The 25,356-nt window shown below is 39.6% G+C and overlaps 1 protein-coding gene across 1 annotated transcript in view; it reads right to left on the minus strand.

The window, feature by feature from the left end:
• PTPN22 (protein tyrosine phosphatase non-receptor type 22) overlaps positions 1-25,356 on the minus strand; it is a 139,165-nt gene that overhangs the window by 22,521 nt on the left and 91,288 nt on the right. Inside the window, exons 4-13 of the mRNA XM_088454425.1 lie at positions 24,160-24,255; positions 22,164-22,202; positions 21,722-21,793; positions 21,579-21,638; positions 16,821-16,963; positions 15,485-15,551; positions 10,394-10,471; positions 9,990-10,082; positions 6,215-6,276; positions 3,168-3,916 (exon numbers count right to left, since the gene is read on the minus strand). Coding sequence (XP_088310551.1) covers positions 3,168-3,916; positions 6,215-6,276; positions 9,990-10,082; positions 10,394-10,471; positions 15,485-15,551; positions 16,821-16,963; positions 21,579-21,638; positions 21,722-21,793; positions 22,164-22,202; positions 24,160-24,255 — 1,459 coding nt within the window. The remainder of the gene's footprint in view (positions 1-3,167; positions 3,917-6,214; positions 6,277-9,989; positions 10,083-10,393; positions 10,472-15,484; positions 15,552-16,820; positions 16,964-21,578; positions 21,639-21,721; positions 21,794-22,163; positions 22,203-24,159; positions 24,256-25,356) is intronic.

Below are 25,356 nucleotides of genomic sequence, written 5' to 3' on the forward strand. Positions count from 1 at the left end.
ATATAAAAAGAAAAATACAAGTTGAGGAAATGCTACCTTTTATGTAGTTATTACACTTTACTGGTATAGATGGCCACACATGCAGCAATATCATCACGCTGACCTAATATTGCTTTTTGGTGTATATCTCAAACACTTGTCCTCACCTTCGATGAGGCCAATTTTAGATAATTTCCAGGGCTATTTTAAGATCCCAACCTGCCCCTGGAGTGCACTTCTATACATACAAGGCAAGAAAATCTGCATAATTGTGCAGAAATAAATATCTTGCTTGTCAAAATAATATTTTACAACTACTAAATAACAGTCCATGGACATCCAGAGAGAGGGCAAAATATTATATAGTATAGTTGTTCTAAGTCCCTAATTTTACCAGAAGTGTACTAGGAATCCATTTATCTGGTTTATATAGAAACATAGAATATGATGGCAAATAAGGACCTTGTAGCCTATATAGTCTGCCCTCTTTTTAACCTTTTGGTAACATCAACCCTATTTGATCATTGGTTCTTTGTAAGGATATCCTTATGCTTATCCCAAGCATGTTTAAATTGCTCTACTGTCTTAGCCTCTACCACCTTTGATGGAGGCTATTCCACTACCCTTTATGTGAAGTAATTTTTCCTCAAATTTCCTTTGAACCTACCTCCCTCCAGTATCAGTGCATGTCCTTGTGTTCTAGTACTTCTCTTTCTTTGTAGAATTTCTCCCATCTGCACCTTGTTAAAACCCTTGATATATTTGTCCCCCCTTTCTCTTCTCTGCTCCAAACTATATATGAAGATCTATTAGTTTTCCAGGTAAGTTTTGTGATGTAGGCCATGCACCATTTTAGTAGCATTTCTTTGCACAGTCTCTATGTATTTATATCCTTCTGGAGATATGGCCTCCAGAACTGAACACAGTACTCTAGATGAGACTGTACCAATGACCTATACCGTGGCATTATTACTTTTTCCTTTGTGCTACTGATTGCTCTCCCTATGTAACCAATCATCTGACTCCCAGGAATGTGACCAAATAGTGTACACCAATTCTGTTTGTCTAAAGCCAGCCCTGACCTCAAAGTATATCACCATTATTGATTGTCTGCAGTGTCGTTTGCATCATGCATTAACCCTGCTGTGTGTGTGTGGGGAGGAGGTGGGACATTGCTCTGACACTAAGGGGCATATACAACTGGGCGCGAGGTTTAGTGAGTTAAAATCCTCGCGCACCTTGTGCCCAATTCCGGAATACCACGGGTATGCGCGCTCCCACTACCCGCAGTATTCAATTAAATAAATCAAAAATGTGGTCGTGGGGTTTTCAGCTCTGAAAACCCTGTGCAGCGTAAAATCACCACATCGGGGGTCACACACACACATACTAATGCACACACACACACACTCACTCATACACACTTACATACACCACACACGCTGACATACTCACCCTGCTGCAGAAGAGCTGGCTCCCGACGCTGTATGCAGAAGTAGATGCAGAAGACAGCGCTTCGGAAGGGGAGTAATTAAGGACTAATTAAGCTAATTGGATGTTTCCAATTGCTTAATTAGTCCTCAGGGGGTTGCCGCGGGTGTCAGAGCAAGTTCCGGTGATTTTTCCTAAAATCATCGATTTTAGGAAAAGTCACGCTTGCTCAGGAGGTGCGTGAAAAAAAACATCCCGGTGAATGTTTTTAAAAAAAATACGCACCTAATAGTATAGCAAAAAAAAACGCACCTGCAGGAAAAGCCTCGCAGGTGCGGGTTTTTTGCTATTCTTGCACACAATTGAATATGCCTCTTAGGCAGACATCAGAAATGATGGAGGTGTTTGGGGATTTGGCAGAATACATTACCTCCTGACCGCAGTTCATGATATAAAGAGGTGGCCCAATCCTTACCTCTGAGAAATGTGAGAAAAGGGTGCCCAAAAATTGTGTGTGGCCTCATGGTAGGGGGCATCTCTGACTGTGCAGCATGCAATTGTTTTTGTCACTTGGGGGCATGCTCAGGAGTTCCCTAGCTCCTGGGCTGCCAACAGCCCTTCTATCTAGTGTTTAGATGCCACCCACATGCATGCTGTATCTGTTTACTTACTGCTCTGGGATCACACTGACTAGTACAGGTACCCCATGTTTACACCATACCTCTCCTTCTGGTATACCATGTAGTGATATGGGACAGGGACTCTTTGCTTACTAAATGCTTCCACATGAGGCCTAAGTATTCTATTGTTGAGTTGGTGGAAGAACAAGGGGAGATGGGATTAACAGAGGGGACAACAGGGGGAGACAGGAGAAACAGCATAAAGAATAAACTAGTGTAACAGAGGAAATGGGAAGAACAGGAAGAGATGGGAGACACAGGGACAGACGGGGGAAAACATAAAGAACAGGGGGACATAGGAGGAGAAGGGGAAGAACATGGGGGAGATGGGTGGAAAAATATAAAAAACAGAGGGAGATAGAAGGAGAAGGGGAAGAACATTGGGGAGATGGGTGGAAAGGGGAAGAGCAGAACGAGATAGGAGGAACAGAGGGAGATGGAAGGAACAGGGGGAGATGGCAGGAACAGGGGGATAAAGCAGGAAAAGAGAAAGAAAAAAAATCTCAGCACAATAGCTAATGATCCGCCAAATGATGGGACAAAAATACAAGTAATATTTGAATTTTCTTCAATTAATTGTTATGCACACATGGTGAATAGATAAGCATATTGAAGAACATTGAGGGCTCCCTTTCTTAAATCCACAGACAATTGTAATACGTTTAAGCCATAGTGCTTTTGCACTATTGACATAATTTAGATTTGTAAGGTGAAGCTGTCATTTCCTACTCAGTAATTTTCATCAGTATGTATAGGTTTGAGCTGGAACCATAGGATTAGGTTGGCAGCATCCACCCATGAGTGTTGATCTATGAAAATAAACCACCATACAAGCCTCAGTCCTAAGGATAAAACTATTATAATTGGTTGGATCATTTTCAGGTATGCCCTTAAATGCATTTGACAGATGACTGCTGTTAGCTTGTGTGTACTAACCACAATAAAAGGCCCCTGTGTTATATGGTTCTAGTTTTTTAAATGTAAAATATTTACATTTATTGCAATCTGCACAAAATGAATACAGAACACATGATGTTACATTAGGCCCAGCTTTAAATAAACTTTGTTGATACTTACTCTTGTAGTTTAGGTTGCTTTCATGAAGTACATCTTGCACTTTTAGTGGCTCTTGGATGGAAAACTCATTCACATGAGATAAATCATAAGAGGCAGACGATGGCAAGTTGAGGCTTGGTATATCTTTGACTTTTGGCATGCATATATCAGGGGAAGTGGCTTCCAGGCAAAAATCGGCAAATTTTGGTGAGCCGGGGTCAGAAGATGAAGTTGGGGAAAAATAAGGATCTTCAGTCAGGCGTATGTATACATGACTACTATGTACAGTACTGATGTTACCCAAAGAGCCCGTAAGTCCTGAGCATTGGTTAACATTAGATTCCAGAACATTTGGCTTACATGGGTAGGCAGCTGATGCTTTGACAACATGCTCCGACATAAAGGGCTGTCTCTGTTGTAGCAGTTCAAAAGGAGTGGATATAGTTCTCATTAGTGGTGCATGCACATTGTAACATCTTTTGTCTGTGACAGGAAGCACGGTATCAGAATCATTGCTGGCGATATTTGGGGTATTTCTGCCATATTGTGTCCTGGGCAAAGGATGAGGTGTATCTATACATGGCCAGATAGAATCCAGGGTATGGATGCTGAGATTATTTAGCTTTGATGTGTTGCAAGTTTTATACATCTTTGGAGTTGTTAAAGGTACCATAATGTCATTATAGCTTACTCCACTGTTGCATGCTGTTACAGATGAGCTCCCGATAGATGTCTGAGTATTTTTCCCCATCATGTTAGTACCTGTATAACTATAACAGAACAATATTTATCTATGTAGGTATATGCATGCCTTTGATGAATTTTATACTTTACTATATTTGTTCAACTACTTTGTATTAATGTTTTTTGCTACACTTGAGAAAAGTTAATATTTTAACATGGAAAAGTTGGTATAACAAAAGAAGAGCGAGGGGTGGTGGGAATGGGCAAAGAAATCATAATGTTGATAAATCTAACTATATTTGGGTCCTTTTACTCCTTGATTTCACATTCATATAAACCATCGGCTCACAGAGAATTATTTAGTAACTTGGATTTCCTTCATTGGGCAACACACTGAATGAAGGAAATGTAAAGGCCGTAACCAGACAATTGGAAGAATTGTTAAAGGATTTATAGTTAAGTGCATTACCAGATAGATATGTTTATTAGGTGCAATAAAGAATACAAATATCAGCACCCTATTAAGAATTCCAAATAATATAGATCACTCTTCAGCTAATCAACAAAAATGAATGAATGGGACCGGAACCAAGAACAGACAACAGATGACCAGAGGCAAAGGGGCCCATTTATCAATGATTTTTATCATTCACAACGAGTTTTAAAACTCATTGCGTATGATAATTGTGCTACAGCCAATCAGCTCCCAACTGTCATCTGTTTGAAAAATGACAGTTGAGATCTGATTGGCTGGAGCATCATTTATCATACACAACACATTTTAAAACTCATTGTGAATCATAAAACTCATTGATTAAAGAGGCCCAGAATCACCTAACTGGGATGTACATACTGTATAGTCAGCAACACTTTTCTGAGTATAATCTCCCAGACCCCTTTCTATATTTGCTACCAAATTTGTTTTTGTTTCTTTATCTTGCGAAGCATCTTTCCCTGCTTATGTTCAGGGCGCAAATGCCGTATTAAACATAGAAATATGTAACAGCACTGTATGCTGATTCTTCCTTTATCTACAAATATAGTCTGTGCTATATGAAGATATGACACATAGCTGAATGTTTTCTTGTTTGGTTTAGGCTAATGTCTCCCAGACCTACAAAATGCAGGTGGTTTTCCGGATAATGTTATTCTCTACATTTTTATTTCTACTATTTCCCATGTGGAAGTGGAAAATGCTCATGTGAGACTAACAAAGAATCTATATAGATTATAATGGGAAGGAAATGCAGCGATTAAACACTACATTTCACTACATTAGCCTTACACTGATAACTTCAACCACGGCTAATTATAATTTCAATAATCCAGTTGGTGTAAGAAGTGTTGCTGTACTGTTTAGTTAATGAGCCCTATTAATCTTAGAGATGTAGGTATTGTTGTTGCCTGAGCTAATGACAAAGACAAGAAGTGACAGCTAACGTAAGAATAATTGCCTCACTGAGTCGCAATGTACGATATAATTAGCTATTGTTATATTGTGTAAAGCTAAGTACAAGGGTGGTTATTTATAAGCATTCGGTGCTTTCAGTGTGGACTGTGAAATAAAGGCGAGGGTGACGTCACGTGTTTGGTCCTGTGTGTTACTAGAGCAGTGATTCCCAATCTCAGTCCTCAAGGCACACCAACAGTCCTGGTTTTAGTGATATCCATGATTAATCACAGATGGTTACATCAAAATAACCGAAGTACTTTTTAAGTCACCTGTGCTCAAGTATGGTTATCCTTAAAATATGGACTGTTACTGTGCCTTGAGGACCGTGGTTGGGAATCCCTGTACTAGAGTATCAGTACTGGATTATTAGCTCAGGAAGGTTTTCAGTAGACCAACAAAAATTATTTGGTTGATTGGAGAGAACAACTGCAGACATAAGGAACTATTTACTAAGGAACTGCAAATAAGATATCACTCGAGTCATAGCAACAAATCACATTTTTCTTTTTCAATTAACCCCACAGGAGGTTATATTTAGATTATATGCAGGTGATAGAGGGGAGGTCATTTACAGTAAGAGAATATATAAAGAGTAGTAGTGAAGTTATAAGTTGATCTATGCCTTGTGGGAGACACATGCAAATGTTATATTTTACTGTCTACCAACGCCCTCTAATAATTGTACAAATAGTACGTTTCCAAGGAGTTCCATTTCCATGATCTGTAGAAGAGAATGTGATTTATAGTATCTGTATAGTTTTATATTGTATTGGAACTCTCCAGTCTAAATACCTAATATTTAATGTGTAATATAGAATATATTGTCCATTTAAGTGGTTAGCTTTGTGCAGTAATAGACAGGTTATTGCACATTATTTGTGTGACTGCAGGAAATGCATCATGGTCAGTTTTTCCAAGATTCTACACTTACCCGCCTGGCAGCCTATTTAAGCCACTGTCACCAATTTGTAGGTCTGTCGCATACCCAAATGTCTGCAAATAAAATATAGAATATTATATTCATAAAATAAAATCATTAAAAAAATCATAAAAGTCAAATTTAACAAAGAAAGTGTTTATTAATAACAATAAACATAATGTCTACACCCAGGACTGGATTAAGGCTTGTGGGGGCCCTGGGGCAACTAAATTGTGGGGGGCCCTCCAATAAAATTGATACCTAGTCACTAAGACCTCCTTGCCTCACCACACAATGCCCCACATCTTTATGCAACACATAGGGGGAGATTTAATAAAGCTTGGAGAGAGATAAAATTGTAGATAAATGGCACCAACCAATCAGCTCCTAACTGTCACTTTACAGGCTGTGTTTGAAAAAATGATAGGAGCTGATTGGTTGGTGCTGCTTATCTCCAATTTTATCTGTCTCCAAGCTTTATTAAATCTCCCCCTTTGTGTCCCTCCCAATAAGTTCCACAGTGCACCCCCCAGTGCCCCTGATTACTCAACTCCCATGTAGCTGGCTCGTCTGGAATGGTTTCGCTTGTTAGCTGAGCTCTGTATTCTTCTGCATGCAGAGCGGTTCCAAGTCCCCTCATCAGTGATCAGCAACACATACTGTATGTGATGTGTCACATGATGCTGATGAGGGGATTCTGGAGCCGTTCTTCGCTGTATGCAGAAGAACGCAGAGCCGCGGTAGACCCCATAAGGGAACAGGTGCTGCTAGATACCTGTTCTCGGCAGGATTACACCAACCCTGTGTGGGGGCCCCCTCTCTGTGTGGGGGCCCCGGGGTGATCTCCCCTATCACCTTCCCCTTAATTCGGCCCTGTCTACACCTAATAATCAGTTCTGATAACTAGCATGAACTGTCTGGCAAATAATTCTCATATACTGTACTGTAGCCATTTCAATGCTGGTACCAAATGTTTTGAAAGACACATATACATTTGTTTCTTCTGTTTTTGTTTTGCCTATTCCTCACTATAGCACATTCATAGGTGAGAACTCACATCTGTTTCTGTAAAAAAAAAAGGGTGGAAATGTCCATGTTAAGCAGGAATGAGCACAGAATAAGCCAGTTCTTAATCCAAGATCTAAAATTAGGGCAGGAATGAGTGTATGTTTCTAGATGCTTAGAACAAGCAACCATAAGAAGTTAAAACTAACATTTTTAACTACAGTATTATCCCGGATTCTGGAATATGCATTTCTTGTTTTTGTAAAAATAATTTTGTCCAAACCATAACCATTAATTTGTAAGGACCAGTAGCAAGTGCATGAAGGGCGCTGTCTAAATGGTGCAAAATAATTTTCATGTAGATTTCATGAATTTTTTTTAGTAGATTTTAAGCAGAATAATAACTTTTTCATGCAGATTTGGTGACTTTATTCATGTGAATTTCATTAATAGTGATATATTGTTTATGTAGATTTGATTAAATTAATTAGATTTCTGCAGATTTAATAGAAACATGAATTTCCAGTAATATTTAGTGCATATTTCAAGCAGATTTAATTTAGCTTTCTATGACATCTACTCTTCATAACAGAACTGCATGATGTGCCTGCATTAAAGAAGAGGGATGCATTCTGTTGTCGGATGTGCCAATGACATGACACAATACACAATACAACACCCCACACTTTGAAAATTTTCCAAAAGCCATAAGCAAATGCAGGTGGGGTCTCCAGTTACCATGTTATATTGTACTTAAGGGAAGTTCCGATGTACAGTATTTACTAGCATTTGAAATTACACTTTTATTTAAAGCAATCTATATTGTTTATGCAGTTTCCCTTTATAATTATGGGCAGACGTATACGTCCTCTCTAGGTAAACTCATCCGCTCTTTTGACCTCCATTATTATCTCTATGCTAATGATACTCTGATCTACCTTTTTACTCACCTGATCTTTCCGCCTCTCTATTGACTCATATCTCTAACTGTCTCTCTGCTATCTCTTCCTGAATGTCCCAGCGATTTCTCAAACTTAATATGTCTAAGACTGAGCTGATCGTCTTCCCACCCTCCCACATAACATCATGTCCCCCTATGTCTTTATCAATAGATGGCATATCTATCTCATCTAGTCCCAAAGTGTGTTGTCTTGGAGTCATCCTGGACTCTTCCCTCTCCTTCAAACCACATTTTCAGAACAATCTCGCAGTCCTTTCGTTGCCATCTCAAGAATATTTCCAAGATCAGATCCTTTCTCACCCAGGATGCCACCAAAACCCTCATACATTCACTGGTCATCTCCAGATTGGACTACTGTAACCTCCTCCTATCTGGCCTCCGCAATTCAAGGTTCTCACACTCACTTACAAAGCCCTCACCCATTCCTCTTCCATTTACATATCTGATCTCATCTCCCTTCACTCTTCTGTCCGCCCTCTTCGTTCACTTAATACACGCAGCCTGTCATGCAAATTGATTACTTCCTCCCACTCCCGTCTCCAAGATTTTGCCCGCACTGCTCCCCACCTTTGGAACTCCCTCCCTCTCCTCATCAGACTCTGCACCTCTCTACAATCTTTCAAACGAGCTCTTAAGACCAACTACTTCATTAAAGACTTCCAGCTGTCATCCTAACTTACTGCTACATCTTCCTTTCTCCCCTCCTACCCCATCTGTGTCACTCCTGTTCTTCTGCCCCTCCCTTAAAGAATGTAAGCTCTTTTGAACAGGGCCCTCTACCCTGTTGTGCTTCTCCCTACTGTAATTTAATCTATCTCTTACTCCCCACTAGGGCAACTAACATTTGGCTGCTTATGTGGGTGTAAAGGTCACTAATATAGTAATGTTTATTATACATGTTCATGTCCTGCTTTGTATTGTATTGTATGTTACTGGTTACTTATTTGTTTCTGTACTTTGTAAGGCGCTGCAGAACACTTGTGGCGCCATATAAATAAATGATAATAATAATAATAATAATAATAATAATAATAATAATAAATTTGGTGCATGTGCTCCTGTATTGCATGCACAGGAAAAAATGCTTATATTTTACCCAAATGCTGAGGTTGGTTTTGTACTAGTCATCATCATCACTGTGTACTTCCACCAGCCTTATATTAGGTGCATATCATATGCCTGGAGACAGGAATATTTAGGCTTACAGTACCCATATCTCTGTATAGTGCATAGTTGCATAAACACACTCTCACTGAACATTGCCTATGTGAGAACGCCCTGGTAAAGCACAGTTACGATAGATGCAATGAAAACACTTACGACTCTGCACTTGCACATGCTTGGTTCTGGAGTATGTATACCAACAGGCATGCATTTAACTCAGCATCAGGGACATACTGTTTTCTATTATTGTGTATCCCAGTTTACCTCCCAGGATCTCCCAGTAACAATAGACAAGTTCCCATTTGAAATCTTGAATGTTTACTAATTTTTTATGAAAATGTACAGTATGTACCCAGGCTGTTTCCCTGTACAGTCTCTTCTGCAGCAAAGGAAAGTGCAGCTTGTATAATAGAGTCTTCATCACAGAGACCCCCACCAACAGCTACAGAGAGCATACTATTAGTCTATCTAATAGAGCACCTGTCATTATATGTATCAGCTGTGGCCACCTCTAGCACTGCATTACCATAATAACACTGCAGTTAGGCTTCACTCCAATATTAATGTTAATATTACATTTTCACATTCTCATGAGAGGCAGCATTGTCACTAATGTTCAGATGAGCAGGACAAATAAAAGCAACATCAGACACTCACTTTTTCCTCTTTGGAGTCTGTTATCCCATTGATCTTGTCAAGTTCTTTTTTGAAGAGATGGATCACCGCACTATAGACAAGCTCAAACTGTTCCTAGGAGATAATAAGTAGGACATCTTCTAAGTACCTAAGTGGCTGCATTTTATAATAAAAATGCAATATGCTACAGAGCATACAGTAAGAATAATATTTTCTATGCTTGCTTTGTGAAGTAATACTTGTGTGCAATTTAACATTTCAATTTACAATGACAAAAGGACACTTAACATGTATTTAATACAATCCTATGCAACTTTTTCAAAACCATTAAATATAAATATGTTTTAATTATAAAAAGTAGTCTGCATTGTCAGGTTGTGTAAGATACAGAGGAATACTCTTTATGTTTCAGTTACAAGACATACCTTAGTCTGGACCAGCGAAGATCTTTGAGTTCTCATCTCTTGGATAATGGAATAAATGCTGAAATTGACTGGAATAATCTAATGAGAAAGATAAAAACAGGTAAATAGACACACACGCACACACATACATGCGCACACACACACACGCACACACGCACACTTACTTTTTGGTTCGGCTTGGGTACTTGAACATATTTACAATGGGCAATAACTCACTAATTGAAAGGTAGAGGCATAAACAGATAGATGGGCTAAATGACCCCTATGGGAAGCAGTATGTCCAGTGTATGCAAGTGTCTGAGAATAGGCAATTGTTTGCCATGTTATATTTTCAATATGTCAATGTTCTTATACTTACATGAGTTTTGTGACTTAGGGGCAGATGTACTAAGCTCTGGAAAGTGATAAATTGGAGAGTTATAAACCACCAACCAATCAGCTCCTGTCATTTTTCAAACACAGCTCCTAACTGTCATGTTACAGTGTAACATGACAGTTAGGAGCTGATTGGTTGGTAGTTTATCACTCTCCAGTTTATCACTTTCCAGAGCTTAGTACATCTCCCCCATACTAATTTAATTTATCACATTCCAACACTTGTTAGTAATACATAAATGATCTAACATGACACAATACACAGTATTTGATAAGGCTGGTTAGCAATCCTTCTTGTCCCAACTAGCTTCCTTTAATTGCCTTGTAACACAATGGCGACACGCGCCAGACTAGCACATTAAAATAAATCAAACCCTGAGAAGTCAGCTATGTAAGAGTATTTGTTACCTCTGCAAACTGAATAGGTTAAATAGTGAATTGGGCCCCATGAAAACCAGTGTTACATAATATACTTGATATTAGCTGCACCAGATACACTTAATAATGGCACCAATTGTAATGCTGGGTACGCACTAGACAATATTGTGTCCGATCCAGCGGATCGGAGCGACATATCGGGCACATCGTCTAGTGTGTACCCGCTATTTCTCTGATGATGCACACTCCCATATCAGCATCATACTCCGTCGGCCCTACACACAAATGAGGATATCGTTAGTGAGGGCCATTCTGGCAAATGCAGCATGGCCCCCACCGTCGCTTCGTCACTGCCGGCAACATCTAGTGTGTGTGCAATTGCCGTTGTTGGCTCCCCTGCTGGGTCCCGTCGCTGAAGATGTCAGGTACACTAGTCATCGTCTAGTGTGTACCCGGCTTAAGAGTATTTGTTTCCATTCAGGGCTTGACAGGTTGCCACTGTGGTTATGTGGCAAATACAATTATCTAGATGTGTTTGACACCAGGAATGAAATGGGACAGGAGAAAAACCTTGTGTAGTGTATAATGGTTAAGGCTATTGTAAAGGAGATCAGCATATTAATTTCCAACCAGAACGCAATCCGCCTTGGGCAATGCTACCAGTCAGATATGCACAAATGGTCCTATCTGGGAACATTGACAACAATGATTAGTGAAGGTTGGAAAAAAATGCATGTATTAGGGAGCATGTACTAACTACATTATAGGGGGTTTTCTGTGTGCAGATACATAATGTAGGTGAGAAATGGCCCATTCATCTGTGTCTATGGATCCTCCCATCTCCTGTTCCCACCTCACCTCCGCTAGAATCTTCTCAGGAAAATCAGTGTATTTCAGATGTTATAAAGCAGTGACAGAAGGAACATTGAGGTGAAATGGAATATACACACTGTGATTCTAATGTATACATGTAAGGGACAGTCTGGACAGTAAGGCATATACTGTAAGTCTGGCAGCTATCCAAGTAATGGAAAATCTTCAAAGAATCACATTTGTCCTTTGAGACTGAAAATACACTTTTAGCCAAACTCAGGGTACACAGAGGATTATTCCAATGGTGAGTAAGTGATCCAGTCACATGGAGAGGAGATTGTAATTGTTGCTTGTCCGGTCTCATATGTGTCATGAGAAAGCTGTACTAAGGTGCCTCTATAAGGCTCAGGGTTTAATATTTTCAGGAAGCCAAAAGGTAGAGCCTGTAACCATGTTGGACTGCAGCTTCAATGTAAACTCAGTTACGGTCTCCAGAGAGAATACATTTATCACATTGGCACCCAAGTCAAGTAGTATTTTAAAATCTGGACTAACTAAATAAAGTTTCTTACCTGCCTAGATAAAGGTAGAGATCATTTTATAGAGATCCACAATTTTTACCCTGGGATTTTCACAGAGAGAGTTTGAAACAGGTCAAAGGAAATGGAAGGAAATTTATCTTCACTGAAACAATTCTGCTAATCCACAATGTCAGACATTTGTTCCAATTACTGTATTATGGGCCTGATAGAGTATTGTATGCTATTGCTGCCGCAGTTATGATTTTACCAGCTGTGGATGTGCGAAAATATGTTATTGCAACAAGCCACAGAAACTTGTATTGAGACGCCCACCATAGCTTCATAGCTGTGCAACTGCGTACACATCATTAGACGCAGGTAAGGAAAACGTAAACTCCTTTAGAGAGCGTATGGTATGAGTAAGTGCCTAACCCTAATCTTCCCTTCTAGTGCCTAACCCTAACCCTAAAAAAACCCCCCACAAACTTGAGTTGACCATTTTTGTGTCGAACATTCCCATGACAACCTTTTGTACCTGTCAACATTTAGTACTTGTCGACCTAAACAAATGTCAACATTTTGTACCTGTTGACCCATTGACTGTCGACCATCTGGTGTCGACCTTTTTACTGTCGACCTTTCATCCGGAACCCCTGAATCAGGCTCTATAGCTTTTAGCATAGGGAAGAAGATGGTAGACCTTCAGTCATCTATCTAAGTATTAATTAATATCAGATGGCTACCATTTGAAATTAAAGTTGATCTCTAGGTGTTTTTAGAGTGTGGATGGAGTGGAATAGATGGAAGTCTAGAATCTCTGACTATCAACAACCTTTGGGCCTGAATCATCACGGATCACAACTGCAACAGGCCGATGGTACGTACTGCGCATGCATATGCAGTGCGCGTTCGTGAGTTAGCATTGCGATCACACTGCGATCACCTACGCAGATTCCAAGCCAATGCAGACCGAGGGACGGGATGTCAATGTTTGGGGGTGGTGACGGGGGAGTGGATGGAGAAATGCAGACATGCCTGTCCGATTGGATGCCATTACATGGACGTGCATAAATTAGCACTGTGAAGGCATACGTAGCTTGTGTACTCACTACGTGCAGTGAGGTTAACAATTTCTGAGTAAGGTCAGACCTGTTATTATTATTATTATTATCATTTATTTATATGGCGCCACAAGTGTTCCGCAGCGCCTTACAAAGTACATAGACAAATAAGTAACCATTGACTAACAATACAGTACAATACAATACAGGACATGGATAAACATTGCTATATTAGCGACCTTTACGCCCGCATAAGCAGCCAGGTGTTAGTTGCCCTAGTGGGGAGTAAGAGATAAATTAAATTACAGTAGGGAGAAGCACAAGAGGGTAGAGGCCCCTGCTCGAAAGAGATTACATTCTTTAAGGGAGGGGAAGACAAACAGGAGTGACACAGATGGGGTAGGCGGGGAGGAAGGAAGATGTAGCAGCAAGTTAGGATGAGAGCTGGAAGGCTTTAATGAAGTAGTGGGTCTTTAGAGCTCGTTTGAAAGATTGTAGAGAGGTGCAGAGTCTGATGGGGAGAGGGAGGGAGTTAAAAAGGTGAGAAGCAGCATGGGCAAATCTTGGAGGTGGGAGTGGGAGGAAGTAATCTTGGCATGAAAGGCTGCGTGTATTAAGTGAACGAAGAGGGCGGACTGAAGAGTGAAGGGAGATGAGATCAGAGATGTAAATGGGAGAGGAATGGGTGAGGGCTTTGTGAGTGAGTGTGAGTGCCTTGAATTGGGTTCTGAAAGGGAATGGGAGCCAGTGGAGGGCTTACAAAAGAGGGGAGGCAGATGTAGAGCGTTTGGAGAGGAAGATAAGCCGTGCAGCAGCATTGAGCACAGACTGGAGATGAGAGAGATGGAATTTGGGGAGGCCAGCAAGGAGAAGGTTACAGTAGTCCAATCTGGACATGACCAGTGAATGTACAAGGGTTTTGGTGGCATCCTGGGTGAGAAAGGGTCTGATCTTGGAAATATTCTTGAGATGGAAACGACAGGACTGCGAGAGGTTCTGAATGTGTGGTTTGAAGGAGATGGATGAGTCCAGGATGTCTCCAAGACAACACACTTTGGGACTAGATGAGATAGTTATGCCATCTATTAATAAAGAAATAGTGGGACATGATGTTATGTGGGAGGGTGGGAAGACTATCAGCTCAGTCTTAGACATATTAAGTTTGAGAAATCGCTGGGACATCCAGGAAGAGATAGCAGAATATCTGTTGTAATTGTGCGTGATGGGCCGATGTTACTCGATGTTTCCAATATATATACGCAGCACTATAAGGTGTTACGGATGTCATATAGCAGTAGCAGGAGGTAGTGGGCGTTTCTATGCTGGCTGTGTGACGGCTTTGTGATTGCATTCATTAACATATTTTCACAACAGATCACCATGCATAATTGCAGCCACAATCACAATAGCGATCTGTAATGAATAAGGTCCTTTATCTATAAATTGAGATACAATATGATTACCAAAATGTGTAAATGTGGGTTTGATGTGAACTGATAAATATTCTGATAGTTTTTGTCTTTGTTATCTTATTTTAAAATTGTGTACAGAAATGTCACACTTAAGTTGAAGTTCTGTGTGACAAGATAATATATGTAAGGCAACTTAACATTTATTTTTAGGCACCCACTTTGTAATAGATCTTCAAATGATTATAACTTACTCCATTAATTTACTCCAACTTGAATGTATGAGATTCTAAAATGTTAAACCCCTATCTTTCCAGACATAGCACTCTCTTACAACAGTTTTGTCATTTGTAAGCACAAAGAGATAATAGATGTGTTAGCATAGAAAACATATGTATGATTGTACAATGTCTGTTTGTCGATCTGAATGCATATTTTCTATTGGGTAAGAATAAAAGCTGTGAGAGTATTTAGCAATGTGACACTCACATGATAAAACGAGTGAAACCACAGAAGTCATTACATCAATCTCACCTCATCTTTCAGAAGTCTCCATATGTAATCAATTGCACAAATTACTCCAGTTCGCCCACAGCCAGCACTAAATTTAATGCAACATAATAAATGATAGAAATTATGTTTTTATAGTTTGTGAAATATTGATGTTCAATAAGTTACTAATTAGAACATTATTATGTTGTGTTACATCCTGTAGAAATAGTGGTCTAACACTAGATGGCACTGCAGCACCAATAATCCATCAAGTCAACTTGGTTCACTACTGTCACTGCTAGTTGTCTGTAAACAGAATAAAAGCAACTTGACAGCCAGCCAATTGTACTGCTTGAATATTTAAAAGCAGAATGTACTATAGCAGAGAACGTGATAAATGTATGCGTATTTGGGGGTGAATAGTATACTTTGTGCAACTACTATTACATTGAATCAAGTGCTATATTTCTTCTGAGAAACAGACTTTTCTCAAAATGTTTTTTGTCGACAACATTTTTATGGAATTTCTATTTAATTTCTTAAAGTGCCCATACACGGTGCGAGGCACGGTATAGGGTGACTGCCGATCCATCAGCAGACTGATCGTGCTGTCACCGCTGGCAATCATGCATTCCCTGCAGACCACACGATATGCCGGCTCCCCCCTCCTTCAACTGAAAGGGATCGTATCCCAGATCAGATGAATATGCAGGAAGATCTGGGGATGCGATCTATGATCCCACGGTAGTGCACTGCAAGGATATCAGGTACGATATCGTTCCCATACATGGCACAATAAAGCACCTTTATTGTGCCGATTCTGTCGGATCGGCATGTATATCGTGCCGTGTATGGGGGACTTTAGGTGTTTTTTTTGGCTGTGTGTAACTAAGAAATTATGCATTTCTGGAACAAATCAGTAGCAATGATATATAATTCTTTTTTGTAAATGAAATAGTATATTATATTTAATTATTACTACATTATAAATACAACAGTAGAACAGATAAAGATAAGTTGTTTTAAGTAGTCATAGTTGTCAATATAAACTACTACAGTCATTTGCCCTCTGTATTTTATTTATGTTCTAGTGAATAAACCCTGAATGTATAAATTTGCTAAATGTCCTCCACAACTATGACTAGCAAGGATCTGCACCACAGATAAATCACACTTAGGGAGCTGTATTTATTGCATTATAATTTGTATGGACCTCTAACATATCTTACACTTTACAGTATTGTTTTATAGTTTGTCATATAATCAAACATTATTATTAGTATACTTCACTGATCACTCAAACAAGTAATATTTCTAAAGACCTTTTGCTGAGAAAGGTTTCATAGAATAATTGCTCTTATCAGCGAGCCCCCCATACCTGCAGTGGACACATATTGGGGGATAATCATCTTTTTGCAGAAGACGAATGTCTTGTATCATGTCCAAAATATGTTGAACGGAATAGGGGACATCATGATCAGGCCAGTTCTTATAGTGAAATTGGTGAACTATTCGTTCTTCCTGCATCAGATTAACAATGTGACACAAAATACAGCATACATTATTGACTGACCAATAAATAGCAAATCTACACAAAGGTAAATATATGAATTAATATGTATGATATGAGTAAAATAATAATGATTATAATATCAGAGGTAAAAATAAAAAATTATAAGCCAATGTAGTCTAGTACAATTTAATAGGTATAAAAATTAATGACAATGCTTAAAACATCAAATATAAGATGTACAATCCAGACCACAAAATAAAACACATAAATAAATATAGAAGTTAATGCACCGCCTCTAGTTGAGAACACAATCAGCCCATAATATAGTTAATGTTACGTGGCTGATGATTACATGGCAAACAGAATAAAGTGGAATTGTACTATATGATGTAAGTATTTGTTAGAAGAAAACCATGGATCCTATGCACGGGTAGCCACAGACTCAAGGGGCAGTGTCTGCACAAACTCGACGCTTATGGCGGCCTAACATGGCAGTTTCACCACAAACAAGACAAAGGGCCAGCACTCATAATGCATTAACCAATTAATTGCAGTATGAAATTAAATTTAGTTTTTTTTTTTTTTTGCTCATTTGTTAATTTGTGTATTTGTTAATTTATCTATCTACAGACATAACATACTGTACATATACAAGTATGGAAATCTTGAAAGAATAGCATTGTTCTGTGGAGGAGAAGTTGTAAACATATAATAAACAAAAGTGATATTTACAGACTATTTTAATAACATTTCCCCTCTTATGTTACATGTCCTTCAAAAGAACCAGCAATTGTGCTGGTTTTTTTTCCAAGTTAAATACAAGAAATGTAGTTTTCATATTAGGAAGTACATTACAGGAATCCCTAAAGTGACCTGGCCCCTGTAAGCTATAGGTTTTTTTTTGTATTACCGTTACATATAAATTTAGATATCTGGTATAAAATATCCCCACAACATATAACCCAGTGTCAAAAACTCCCCATGTGCAAAGTCACAACTTGTTTTTCATACTTTCAAGGGAAATGAGTGCCCAGCCACAGCTATTTAATTCCCTGTGCTGTAATTCTGCCCACATCCTCCTGATGAGTGAGCAGAAATTTGCATAAACTAGTGCCACAGGGAATGCTGGTGTTTAGAACACCAGTGCCGGAATACCGACACGTGTCAGAATCCCGGTGCCAGCATCTCGACCATCGGCATGCCGAAGTAAGTAACAGGGTTAGGGGGAGGGTTAGGGTTAGGCATTAGGGGGAGGTTAGGTTTAGGCACTAAGGGGGAGGTTAGTTTCAGGCATCGAGGTGGGAAGCTTAGGGTAAAGGGAAGGTTAGCGTTAGGGGTTAGGGTTAGGTATTAGGAGGAGGTTAGGTTTAGGCACTGGGGGGGTTAGGTTCAGGCATCGGGGAGGGAAGGTTAGGGTAAAGGGAAGGTTAGCATTAGGGGTTAGGGTTAAGCATTAGGAGGAGGTTAGGTTTAGGCACTAGGGGGAGGTTAGGTTCAGGCACCGGGGAGGGAAGCTTAGGGTAAAGAGAGGGGGAGGGTTAGAGTTAGGGGTTAGGGTTAGGCATTAGGAGAAGGTTTGGTTTATGCACTAGGGGGGAGGTTAGGTTCAGGAAAAAGGGAGGGAAGGTTCAGGTTAGGGTAAAGAGAGGGGGAGGGTTAGGATATGAAATGGTATCCTAACCATGTCGGGATGCCGGTGTCAGGATTTTTACCGCCGGGATCCCGAGTGCCGGCATCCTGTACCCATCCCATCCGGCACTTAAGTTGTAAAATGCAATTTATTGCTACTAAGCCCCGGGCTCAATGAGGGCAATTGAATAGCTCCAAGCACTCATCCTGGGAGCTTAACAAACTCGCATTTCATTGAATTCTCTCCTTTAAGTTAGTTAGACATGTCTGCACGCTGTTTCATGTAAGCAATTAATCTTTGCCCTGGAAGGCAGTAACAGCTGAATGCAAAATACTTTGCTACTTGTATATATTTAAAAGAATAGTGTGTTTATGTTAAAGTGATGTAATGTATTTACAAGATTCAATAAAGTGAGAAAAGTAACAGTAAAGTTTAGTTTTGGTTCTAAATCATTGTTGTGTTTTGGGTTTGGGTTTGGTTTAGTTTTGTCAAAACCACCATCAATTGTTTTGTTCGGTTTTGCTTTTGAATTTCTTTTAAAAATTGATAAAACAGCTAAAATCATGTAGCTTGGAAATGTTTTTTAGATGTGAGATCCAACTTGCGGGAAGACCTGAGCCGGGACTCAATTCATCTTGAAACCCCCAAAGGGACCCAAGTCGACACTCAGTTCGACTTGGAACCCAAAAGTTCGGGTGTGTTTGGGTTTCAGCAAAACCGTACTGCTCATTTCTACATTTAACTGGAATGTAATCAACATCCCGGAGCACACAATGCAGGCAGTCAAAATCCAGGTGTCGGATTCTCGTCAGCAGTCAGATCCCGGCTCTAGAATCCCGACGGCTGAGATCCCGATGGTTTAGGGTTATGTGCTGGGGTGAGGGTTAGGGTTAGGCTGCGGGAGGGCAGGGTTAGGGTCAGTATGTTGGGGTAGGGGCGGTTAGGGACAGGCTGCGGGAGGGGAGGGATGAGATTAGGCTGTGAGAGAGATTGATTAGGGTTAAGGGTAGGGTTAAGGGAAGGTTTCGGATGCTTCTCTGCATGCGTCGGGGTTATGTTGCCAGGATTCTGACAGCCAGAATTATCAGCACCGGGATCAGGTACCCAACCCCTTCTAACCTACCTGTAAACTACAATTCAAATACAGAGATTCTTAATGCTAGTTTGGCCAAATTAGAATCCTACCACAGCAAAAAGGTGATCTCTGTTAGGGGAAGGGTTATACACTATGTCTGTGCAATCAGGTTTTTATAAATCTAGTAAGAATTAGCTCAGCTGCAAACCCTTAAGGCTAAATCTCCCAGATAAAAAATTATCTAAAAGAATGCTACTTGCTCTTGCAACAGGGGTGGTTTGGTAATAGCCTTCACCAGGTGGGCCAATGGGTGGGTCCTGCAACTTAGTCTAGGTACCTCAAGCTCATAAGGGCTAGCTTTGGCTTATTGGTGACTAGTCCTGACATAGATATGCTTCTTGGTGGCTAGCCTGTGCATTAGCAGCTCTAGTAAAGCCATCCCTGAGAAAGAGCTTTGAGCTATTTAGACAAGCTGAAGTGTAACATCAGATAGACAGTGTCCAAATGATTTAGAGTTATTTCCCAAAATGGGTCATCAAATCTCTAATCAGCAGTGGACGGGATGTAGTTATGAGACCGGTGGCCGCGATGCAGCCGGTCTCAATACTGACAGGGGAATCCCGACAAGGGACTTAAGATAAGCGTCAAAATACCGATGCCTATCTTGATCCCCTCACCGGAACGCCAAGGACGCCAGCCCGAATGAGGTCCGGGGGGCCTTTAGCGTTAAACAGGTCTTTGTTCAATTTATAGCTGGGACAGCTGCTCTGGTAACAAGGTGTCCAAGTGATGTCCCAATCCAGTACTTTTGCTGCTAACTGCCCATTTTGTTCTTATTCACTAATTTAAGGATTAGGAAATGTCACATTTCACATTAAGCAGCTGCATATATTCTTTTTATCATATCAGCACCGAAGGTATTTGTTTTTTCTTTTTCACCTTACTAACAATTAGAGATGTGCAGTTCGGTTCTCCAGAAATGCGAATCCAACCGAATCTTGTGAATCCAGGTAAATCCGAGTTGCGGTTTTGATCTCCTGAGGAGACCCGGGTAAATCTGAGTTACGGTTCTGATCTCCTGAGGAGATCCGGGTAAATCCGAGTCGCAGTTCTGGTGTTTTTGCTGTTCACAATTTAGATTTTAAATCCGAATTTCGGGTTTTTAGATTGCATAAATTACATGATTGTAGCTGTTTTTAGAAAAGTTTTATATATACATTTTTTTTAAATTCCACATTCAGAACCAAAACCAAAACATTTGAGGGTGGTTTTGCAAAACCAAAACATGAAGATGAATACAGATCCTAAACCAGAACACAGCGATCAGCACACATCTCTACTAATAAATCTTCGTCCTACCCTTCCAGTGTCGGACTGGGGCATATAAGGCTCACCAGGGAATGCAGTGTTAGGACTCCAAGTTTAAGGGATGTGGCTAACAACCAGAGAAGGTGTGTCCAGACACTACAGAGGGACTTGGCCAACAATTAGAGATGACATGCAAAGAACAGGGCCCTTTAATAAAGGAGGAGATAGAGGGGGTCTCAGGTCCTCCCACTTTCATTAGCAGGAGGGATAATTTTGGTGTAGTTTCCATAGAACAAATCAAGCACCCAAGTTCATCCATGATCCTGCTCCACCAAGTTACTGACCCCTAGAGAAAGGGGTGAGGCCCTAAGGCAGTGGGGCTCACAGGAGAATTCCCCTGTATACCTGTGGGCCAGTCCGATCTGGTCCCCTTCCTTAAGTAAAGACAGCCTCACTGAACTTTGCCTATGTGAGAGGCGCTATATATTAAAATAGTTTTTAATGAATAATAATACTGGTTCAGCCTACTGTATGTAGGGGACAGATACACTTTATATCATATCATAACAATACATTTCTCAGACACAAAAAGAAAGAAGAAGCAGCTTACACTCCCATAGGTTGCTATCAAAGTCCTGATGACATAATCTTTCTTCTTCTCCTCATTACTCTAATGAAGAATAAAGGTGAGCACAGTTATATGGATGGACAAGTCATTTTCATACTGACTATAAGTATAATCATAATACTTACACATATAATGGAGAATGGACCACACTGTAATACTTCACACCCTTCCTCCACCCAGTAGCGCTCACACTTTTTCTAGTAATAACAGAAAAGTTACAGACATTGGTAATAAACTCCACAAATTACTTCTACTCTAATCTGTACTCCAACCTTTAGACTTTGGGAGAAATGCATTAAACCTTTAGTGAAGAAGGGCACAAGTGAAGAAATTGCACATAACAACCAATCAGCTTGTAGAAAGTATTTATCAAGTACATTTTATACCATGAGAGGTAGAAGCTGATTGGCTACTATGGCTAACTTCTCCACCGGTCCTCTTTTGAAGGTTTGATACATTCCCTCCTTTATATATAAACAGTAATTCATGTATAGACTAGAGTATTGCTTATCAGTGGTAAGAAAACACAAAAGGTTTGCCTTTGATGTGAAGGAAACTTTTACTCACTTTTCCATATTCAAACTCCATACAGGCCATGGCTATAACCTGTCAACAAAGCAGAATGAATAAGTCTCACAAACCCTGAATAATACGCCCTTAGGAAGAGCAATGTTTTTCATTACCAGATACAGTCATATAGGTTATGTGAAGCATACCATTCATTACCATGTGGCATGTTGCACTGCTCTCTCTCCTTTTTCTCCTGTTAAAAAGCCTGTGCCACTCCTGTACAGGTCAGCGCTGGCCAGTATTCCAACAGTTGTGTTATATGTAATAACTAAATATAATATATGGCACCATTCTGCTGCAGACATAGAGCACTGGGGCACTACATAGAGACATAAGTTTCAAAGTATGAAATAGTCTGAAAAGTATATTATATGTATCTATTAGTATGATGCGTATTAATATGTATTAGTAAACGTATGGTTTGTAAAAGTGAGACAGTGATTTTCTGAATGATGTGCTTGTATGTTGCGGTTCCTGTAGGAATCCCTGTCCACTCTCACCACTGTACATGTGATCTCTCAGAGCCCTCTTACACATGCATAGAAGCATGTACCATGTAAACATGCGCTTCATAATGTATTGAGTGCGATTTGTAGCTGTTTTCTGTACATGGCTATTATTAAATATTCTCACATTTTTCAGTCATTGGGGCAGATGTATGAAGCTCTGGAAAGTGATAAAGTGCAGAGTGATAAACGACCAACCAATCCGCTCCCAACTGTCATTTTTCAAATACAGCCTGTAACATGACAGTTGGGAGCTGATTGGTTGGCCGTTTATCACTCTGCACTTTATCACTTTCCAGAGCTTCATACATCTGCCCCATTGTGTTTTGACATACACAAAGCACAACCTTCACAGGACAATGAGGGTAATGTATTAAAACTTCTAAAGAGTGGAGAAGTGGACTAATGGAGAAGTTGACCATAGCAAACAATCAGTTTCTAGCTAGCATTTATCAATTTATTTATACATTCTATAAAATGATAAGTAGAAGCTGATTGGTTACTCTGTAGAGGAGTTGAAACATCTCCCAGCAAGTCTGGAATGTTAAAATGTTCTTTAGCATTTTCTGTCAAGAGGACTATAGCACAGGGTACATGGGAGTTGTGGGGGTGTTGCAACATGTGCTCTGATTGGGTACTTATCTAGTATGCTATAATTGCCTCCCTTTCAGATTGCCAATTGGAGCTCACTGATGGAGAAGCAGTCATAGTGCCATCATAGTATATTAGCATCTGCTACTGTAGCTAAACATATTGATCTTGAAATGTGCAACAATAATATTGGGTAGTTTATCCTGGTCCATTGTGATATATACTGTATTATGCTAGATCAGATGCATCAAGGTTGGGTTATCTACCTTACCTGAGCCCACGTGGGCCCGACAGCTGTTGAAGGGGTCAAATGTCTCCCCTTTGCATTTTTTTGGTAGGGGGTGTAGCCACGCCTCCCAGATTTGACCATGCACTCCTCAGTTGCCAGGAACCAGTGGATGTCTCAATGGCCCAGTGCTAGATATTTGGAGAGGGCTCTCTCTCAGACCCTGGGGATGTAAAATACTTGTGGTAGCTGGGGATGTATGATACTATGCTGGGCAGCTTGGGTTACATTTGATGGTGATAAAAATGAATTTTGGCATAAAGAACAATATCAACACCCCTTTGAAGAAAATTATAGGTTTTCTCCCTGTATGTAATTAATGGATATTAAGTTTTTCTCTGGAAGACAGTTGGTAAGTAGAGCACCTTTATTGCTATTATACGGACAGAGCTTTGATTTGACAAATCCACTGATAATGGCAGTCTAGCCCAGAAGTACAGGTCAAAAATATGATTGAAACATCATAACAGATCAGTAGCTTGATACATGCTTTGGGGTGTGCTGAAACAATACTCCACACTTACCTCAGTCATTAGCTTTTTATTAAAGCTCTGGGTTTCCTGGTTTATTACAGATTATTGAACCATAAGGTTACAGACAATAATCTTACCCCAATATTGTATTCCCAGAGCATTCTCCAGAAGTCTGCAACAGTATTTGGTAGGGGTCCTTGTGTGGCAATATATGCCCTAGGATAGTAAACACCCTGTAATAAATAAATTAGCTTGTCAAATGAGATTAACAAAATACATTTTTTTTAATTATCATCAATACATACGATCATGAGCAACCTAACTATATGTCAAGTGATTATGGGCCTATTTAACAAATAATGCGGTTTCACTTCGTAAACTATCATTTCTTATTGCTGCATGTCATAGTGATTAAATAATTTTCAGTGCCTAATTATAAAACAACCTCTTCCAAAGACTACGGTCCCAGTAAGAGCCTTTCATGAAGAAGAGCATACAGTAAAGATATTGCTTTTGCTATTACTTTACTGTCGGGATCTGACCCAGCTTCCCCACTGCACATTCTGTACAGAATGGAGTAGAAGATCCCTCTTCAACATAGCTCTTCCTATAGGTACACAACAGCCAACACTATCTTCATATGGTGTTCACTATTAGTGCCAAACTTGGTAAATTCAGGACTTAAAAGAAAAATAATTGTCCTTTTTGTTGGCACACAATTGAGTTTTAGTATAAAATATAACTTTTACTCATTCAATTTTAAAATAAATAAACTTTACCAGTGAAATATAAAAATAGTATATTAATGAATCATACAGATAATTTGTCAACTTACATATACGTACGATATAAAGGAATATTACTTCCAAAGCAAATAGTTTACAAAATATTATTACAATTAATATTTATGCACAACATTTAAAGAGTAAAAAATGGACAACGAGATGAGTGGATTTTAAAATGTATTATCATATTCATATAGTAATTATCTTTATGATTCATTAGTATACTCTTTATATTTCACTGGTGAGGTTTATTTATTTTAAATTTGAATGAATAAAAGTTATATTTTATACTAAAACTCAATTGTGTGCCAACAAAAAGGACAATTATTTTTATTTTGTGTCTTTTGGCAGCACCCCCACAATATGAAATGTATTGCACATTATTACTAAATATTGGGGTTATTTGTAATAAAAACTAAAAAGAGGTCTAACCTTCTAGTACAGAAGTATTTCCCTTGTCCCTTTATCCTTATAAACAAGTAAATTCATGGCCTAACTGGGTAAAATCACAAGTGTCTCAGAAATCCCGGGAGAGAAGCACAGTATACA

The sequence above is a fragment of the Taudactylus pleione genome, unplaced genomic scaffold (assembly GCF_031769625.1).
Source record: "Taudactylus pleione unplaced genomic scaffold, aTauple2 ptg000615l, whole genome shotgun sequence".
Lineage (NCBI taxonomy): Eukaryota > Metazoa > Chordata > Amphibia > Anura > Myobatrachidae > Taudactylus > Taudactylus pleione.